Genomic DNA, 6,851 nt, shown 5'->3' with positions numbered 1-6,851 from the left:
AGACTTTAGGGGAGGATCTACCACAGTTCATGGTACCCCTCTCATACATCATGCCTAGCTTACAGCTAGATATTATGTCTTGAACCTGATTTACAAGCATGAGTTTTCTCCACATCACAGGTCCAACAATGGAGTCTTTAAATGCGAATGAGGAAGATAGATGCATTACGATAGATCAAAGTCAAAATATTCAGCTGAACCCAAAACTAGCAGTTCAAAATTATAGGTAGCAAAAGATATATGTGGCCACACACTTGCAACCACAGAATATTTAATGAACTAAGAAAGTTTAAGGCCAGTTTCAGCTGCAGAAATGTGCTGGGCAGTATACTACCATATGTAGGGTTTTGGATGCATAGGACGACTATAAAAGATTCTTCATGCATTATTCATCAATAGTTATCATAGTATGGATCCACAATTTTAAGTCACCGAATAAGTAGATGGCAAATCCACGTAGATGGCAAATCCACATAAGTAGATGGCAAATCCACATGGCAAATCCACATAAGTACATGACCACAATTTAAGCAGCTTCAAGATAAGTTGACAACTATACAAAAAAATCCAATCCACAATCCACATTACCAGTTTCTATCAGTGAATGGGAAAATTTCAGATATCAAAACAACAAAGATATGGTTGCCCACTACTTAAGAGTTTGCTGAAATTCATTCTACCTTTTGAGCTGTAATTATCTATTCATTGTGCTAGAAATCATATTTTATAGAGTACAAATAGAACATATGGAACACAAACTTACATGCGTGGCTAGCAAACTGTCAAGCAGAGAGTAATCAAAAAAAATCCACAGCATGTTCTTCATCAGTCAAAGAATTGAAAGTAGATATTGTAAGCCTGCAAATTAGGATTTGTCATCAGCATTCAATAAGTGACTGAGGGATGCCAAAAATATAAAAGCAACTACTGACCATCAATGCTGCCTCGACATTGAACAAGAAAAGTTGGGCAATCAACAAATTGTCAGCTACAACAATTTATTTGATTAATGAGTAAAATTGGGGGCATGGTGTATAATTTAATTTTGCTGTTGACATTAGCTCAAGTGGTGAGGGGGGTTGGGAATTGGGTTACGACTAGGCTAGATCAGGTGTTCGTTTCCCCTCCAATATAAATATATAAAATTAAAAAATCCAGATAAATCATGAAAGATTTCAGAATCCAGAATACACCCCAATTGTTCAGTTCTTAGGGTTTTGGAAAAATGTAAACAGACAAAAATACAATAAAAAGTAATTACTTTGATTGAAACATCGCAAAAGATGATGCTACTAATAAACAGCAACTAGACTCCAAAAGCTTAATTCATTAAGGAGTAGACGAATAAAATACAACAAGCTAACACTCCTAATCCCATTTGGTACATGAAAAAGGAGGCAGATGCAAAAAAAAAAGAAATATATAAAAGGAACCTATATAGCTGCAATGGAGATTATATGTTTGATCAGGAAATCAGTATCTACCATTGTCTAATAATAATACTAGTCATGGAAAAGTAAGTATTTATTGATAGGAGATATAACTAGATAGGAAAATCACCTTATGTACAAGTAATTCATACTTGATTTTGATCTTTATAATAGACCCAGGCATTAGCTGCATTTGCAGCATGCACAGGTGAAGCCATCACTCTATGGCACACCCATGCACTATCTGCACTAGACTATAGCAATCTGATCTCTCCATAAAACTAAACTAAACAATCACACTTTTGCACACCTATGCATTATCGCACTAGAGATTAGCAATCTGCTCTGTTCATGAAATAATATTGAACAATCACACTGTTCCATACAATGACAATCACATTGTACACCTGCTTCCCAATCTCATTGATGCATATAATATGTCTGAATAGCGAAAATCAGAAAGTGACCCTCTTTTGCATCTTTTGGTATTTGTGGCTCGAACAAAGCAGTAAAGCTTTTTTAATGGGGCAGATCATTACTCAATGGGACATAACTTTGAGGTGGCCTTTTTGAGTGAGCAAAGAAAACGCCCTCTGGCTCTCTCTCTCTCTCTTTTAAGAGTAGAGCGGTTGGGTAATCTTCCATTTGTTTCAGATATTAAAAGTTCCTCCAAAGCTAACCAATAGCATGTAAAATTTTCACCAGGGGAACAAAATTGAAAAGAAAATAATGTTAATGAAAACTGGTGAGTTTCCTGTTGACATTAAGCTCCACATACTATTACAAAATAAACCCGTACTTTAATAAGTGGAAACTCTCCTTTATCTGACATATTAAGGTTTGTAATATATTGGATTCAAACTCCTAATAGAGAACATCTTTTAAGAAGTGACTGAATCTGCTGATTAATAATTGTATAGCTAAAAAGAATTTAAGCATGTTTAATTAGATTTCACTAATAGTAGTGCTTTTATGATAACCTAGAGAATCACATTTCAGAAACTTATTGGTTCAGAGTGAGATGATCAAGTGCTGGATCATCTCACTTTTAGAAGGGAGGAAAATGAGTCTTTAAGGAGGGACTGAATCTGCTCATTGATATTTGTATATATAATAAGAAATTAATCATGTTTAATTAGATTTCACTAATAGTATGTGTTTTTGTGATAAACTAGGAAGTCACATGTCAGAATCTTATTGGTCCAGAGTGAGATGACCAAGTGCTGGATATAAGTCAATACAATCAAGAAAAAGAGAATGACACTAGATACCATGACTGCAGGATCATCAAAAGATTTTGTTACGACCATCTATATAAAGCAATTTCTAAAAGTTACTAATATAAGGATAAAAGAAATATCAGAAACTCAATTACAAAATTTATGCAAGATGGTTTTCACAATACAAGAGTGAAATCAGTTATGTCATTAGATGTTAAACTATCTCGGAGCAGGGAAAGATATATATGTCCAAACTAGATTACAAAGTGTCAATTTTAGAATTCTAGAAAAGAGGCGCGAATGTCTAATTCTTCAGATCCGGACCACGGCACAAATATTGCAGAAATGAGAATTCTATAACCAAACAGCAAGACACAGGTAATTAGAATTAACAAACCAATTAATAAAGCAAAGGCTAATCTATATTTTACTACAAAAAGATAAAACAGTTCTGTCTATATATACAGTAAAGAACAAACCTGATAATGATTATAGCGAGGAGACAAAAGTAGACACCAAGCTTGACAAGCCGGCACTTCTTCTCAGTATTAAGAACCCTGAATACTTCAGTGACATCAATAAGATGCTTTTGTTTTACAAACCTGAATTATAGAAAACGGATGGTTAGGACTTGGATGGGGGGTAATGCTATTTCATCTTCCACCAATACACCAAGACATACATAGAGGCAGACATGTAAATAGACACTATAAGGCAAAATGAAAGCTTATTTTGTGAGGATTAATTAGTCAGTCCTTTGTGTTTCACAACCTGTTCTAACTGGAACAATAGACAAAAAGTCATAATCATCACAAGATGCACCAACCATAAACTGTCCCAACCCCATAGTTGTGTCACTGCAAATAGCATTTTAAAGAAGAGATGTTCCAAAACTAATGTGTGTGATGTGAGTATAAATATAAATAACTCCATGCTATTGGGGCAGGATGTGAGTAGTGAAAGACAAAGGTTGGTGCCTGTTTTCATCATTTTTTAAGGTAAATAGATTGGTCCAATCAAAGGTTTCAGATCTCAGATCAAAATTAGGGAGGAAAGAATAAAGGACCTACATATAATGGGTTGTTTAAAAAGGAATAGAGTGAAAATAGAGAAAGGCACTCCCATTCACCATCAACCATCTGTTTACTAATAACAAGGAGAATCAAAGTGCATGAAGAAATTAAACAGGCCAGTTAAAGTAACAGAAAGTCTTCTGGTCACCATCTGGTTCTCTTTCATTTTCCTCAAAACATGAAAAGCACTTTAAAATAATATTTACACCATTGATTGTAAATAAAGTCGAATAATGTTTATAAAGAAAAACTGCATACAGTTCAGATGTATTCTAAAAGAAAAACTGACGCAATGGCAAGTTAACTGCTTGAGATATCTGGCACAGAAGTTTTTACATCACAGTTAAATTATTGGATTAATCCATTTTTAGTCTACTTTTTACAGACTAGCAGCTTTGACAGGTTTTCATGTTGTAAGCAATACTAATGCAAGAACTTGAACTCTTTTCAAAAATGAAGCTGAATGAACCCTGATCACAGTTTCTCAGAAAAAAAAATATATATAAAAAATAAAGAAAAGAGGAATACCAACTTATTCCATCAAACATCACACAATTTCAACAACTTATTTCACTTTTTTTCTAGTAGCTCAGCTTCTGCTTCTTTTGATACCTACACCTTACAGATTAAATCTATAATCTTTGATAGGTATGGTAACATTATTTTTAGGAGCTACTTTAGATCTTGCTGAAAAAGATATCAAACAAAGCTTAGCTTGTTCTACAATATCTCAAGCACTCGATTGGATTACATGATGTTAGATTTAGGTCTGGTTTCTTATCCAGCTGTATTATTTCATTTGATTACACTCATGCTTCATTGTACTCTTTTATGCACACATATATCGATAGCAACTGATACTTACAGCATCACGATATAGTAAGTAAGGGGGACTGTGAAGAGGAACATGAACCAACGCTGTGCCAGGAGGAACAGAGCACAGAACACTCCATGCACAATGAACTCAGGGACGACCAATTGATTGATGCGAGTCGATAATTCAAACGGATTGATATAGTCTGCCTCCAAATCCGTTAGCATCACATACTACAAAACAACAGCGGGGCAATAGTTAGCGGCGTTTCACTCGAGGTTCAGAAACATGACTTACAATAATGCTGCTTAATACAATGCCACGAAAATCTAAGCTGCGAAAAATGCGAGCAACACGAGAACAACACATAGGAAGCTAGTTCTTTGGACAGTATCGCCCTTAACATTTGAAAATCAAAAAAAATTGCACTGATTTTCAGCTAATTGTATTTACATGAATAACTAGTGATTCGAGGGCAGTCCATTTGTGTCAAGTAGGTCTGAATTCTAGTTGGTGTACTAAAATTTGGTAACAGTTGGGCTAAATCCTACTATGCTTTACTCTATGGAGGTCAATTGAAAACAAAAATTGCGGAATCCTGGCATGAATATTCTGAGAGAAGAGAAAGCTCTTTCACCCGTCGAGTTTCGAGTGTTGCGATAAGTATACCTGATAAAGGCTTGAAGCGAAGAGGGCAATGTCGATGCAGAAGCAGAGTAGCCAATAGATCAAATCCCAAGCCATGTTCGGAATCAGAAGAAGAAGATGGAGTCTGGTGAGTAGAGTCGAGTAGAGGAGAATCTAATCCGTTTCTACTGCTGCTAGTCTGGTACTGTTGGTAAGGGCTCGACTCTGGAGCCGAAGGGACTTTCACTTTAGCCAACATACATCAATAACACTTTTTTCTTTTTTGAAAGGACATCAAGACACTTTTTTAAGTTTAAAATAAAGTGACTTTTCTTCAAAAAAAAATCATTAACTTTACACCTCATGGTAGTATTGTCACATTATACCCCTCTTTTCACCGATTTTATATCTAATATAATCCTTTGCTGATCAACCAATTTTTTTCAAGTATTTAAGGCGTCTCCAACAGTTTTTTGACTTTTTTCTTCTTCTAAATATATGACTCAATAGTTAAAAGAATTTTCTTTTTTTAACGTATATTGTATTAAATAATGTATTGTCTAAAAAATTGTATTATTGCTTGGCTCTAAATCCAAGTTTAATGACCTAGCGCTCTCTACTAGGGTTTGGAGAGTAGTAGCTCTCATGGTTCCGCTGTGCTCTGTACCTGCTCCATTCTTGGAGATTTCATCAGGCTTCGACCTCTATTTGTTTATCCTTGTTGTTGTCAAAGGCAAGTGGATAGTTTTGGGTGGGAACTGTGAATGGTGGCTGCAATTACTTGCTGATTGCTGATGGCTGCTGTGCTGGCATGGATAGTCCGTTGGCGGTCGCAGATGGCAATGGCTATTACAATAACAGGACCCATACCAGATTTCACTCTAAAACCTAAACCAGGCTTGCCGGGCCCACCCTTAGGTAAGGTTTTACTAAAAATTCAGTAGAACTTCCCTTAAAAGTGGATAGCCCAAAATAACAAAAACCTGGACATAAAACTTAAATCAACATACCACCAACTAGTTCTACATTCCAAATATATACATTCCAAGTACCACACTTCTAAACATACTTAAACAATTTGGTGATCAAAGCAACTACAAGTATGTCAGGTGTAGGCTAAACAATAACCTACATAGAAAATGAAGGTGACGGGCACTATGCCTCGACTCCTATGCAAACTTGACCTCAACTACTCTACATACTGGGCACGAGAAACTGAAAAACCCAGAGAAAAACATTTGAAAATAGTTAGAGTGAATGGACGAAAAAAATAAATAAATTTAAAGGAATTAAAAGAAGATTTAATGGTTTCCCACTTTATTATCTTCAACCATTCAGTAAGGTCTTGTGAAATACTCTTAATCCCCCTCTTTATTGAAATCTCAAACTGAAATCAAACCCTCTGTAAATCATCTCAAAATCCTTTCAAAATCTCTCAAAACTCTTGAAATCTCAATAAATACTCACAGGAAAATAGGCGATGACTAGAGGGAAACTGTCGACTAGTCATCTCATGCCACCTGGAGGGGACTGCCGACCAGGGACACATTGGAGGGTGTTGCTGACCAGTATATTCTTGAGGGACTGCCGACTAAGTAATGCATGCATGCGCTATCATATTTACCTCCTCAATTCATAAACTGAAATCAACTCAGGAAATCTCGATAATTCATTTATATTCAAATAC

General features: G+C 35.6%; 1 protein-coding gene across 2 annotated transcripts; it reads right to left on the bottom strand.

The window, feature by feature from the left end:
- Positions 1-525: 525 nt before the first annotated feature.
- Positions 526-5,438, bottom strand: LOC112191734 (protein cornichon homolog 1). Of its 2 annotated transcripts, none has more exons than XM_024331134.2 (4): positions 5,207-5,437; positions 4,589-4,770; positions 3,130-3,252; positions 526-858 (listed from the first exon to the last, which is right to left on the bottom strand). In XM_024331134.2, the coding sequence occupies exons 1-4, from the start codon at positions 5,279-5,281 to the stop codon at positions 798-800; spliced, it is 441 nt and encodes a 146-aa protein (XP_024186902.1). In that variant the 5' UTR covers positions 5,282-5,437; the 3' UTR covers positions 526-797. The 2 variants fall into 2 exon arrangements, with proteins under 2 accessions (XP_024186902.1, XP_024186901.1); XM_024331133.2 differs by lacking the exon at positions 526-858 and adding an exon at positions 2,669-3,004 and having other exon boundaries at positions 5,207-5,438.
- Between the last annotated feature and the right edge of the window lie 1,413 nt (positions 5,439-6,851).

Source organism: Rosa chinensis, chromosome 3, assembly GCF_002994745.2.
Source record: "Rosa chinensis cultivar Old Blush chromosome 3, RchiOBHm-V2, whole genome shotgun sequence".
Lineage (NCBI taxonomy): Eukaryota > Viridiplantae > Streptophyta > Magnoliopsida > Rosales > Rosaceae > Rosa > Rosa chinensis.
Note: the sequence above shows the minus strand (reverse complement) of the source record. Positions and strands in the feature narration are given on the sequence as shown.

Coding starts and splice junctions, on each gene's coding strand:
- LOC112191734 (XM_024331133.2), bottom strand. CDS start 5,281: ATGGCTTGGGATTTGATCTATTGGCTACTCTGCTTCTGCATCGACATT. Junction 4,771..5,206: donor TCGCTTCAAGCCTTTATCAG/GTATACTTATCG, acceptor GTTGTTTTGTAG/TATGTGATGCTAACGGATTT. Junction 3,005..3,129: donor CTCGCTATAATCATTATCAG/GTTTGTTCTTTA, acceptor GTTTGGTTATAG/AATTCTCATTTCTGCAATAT.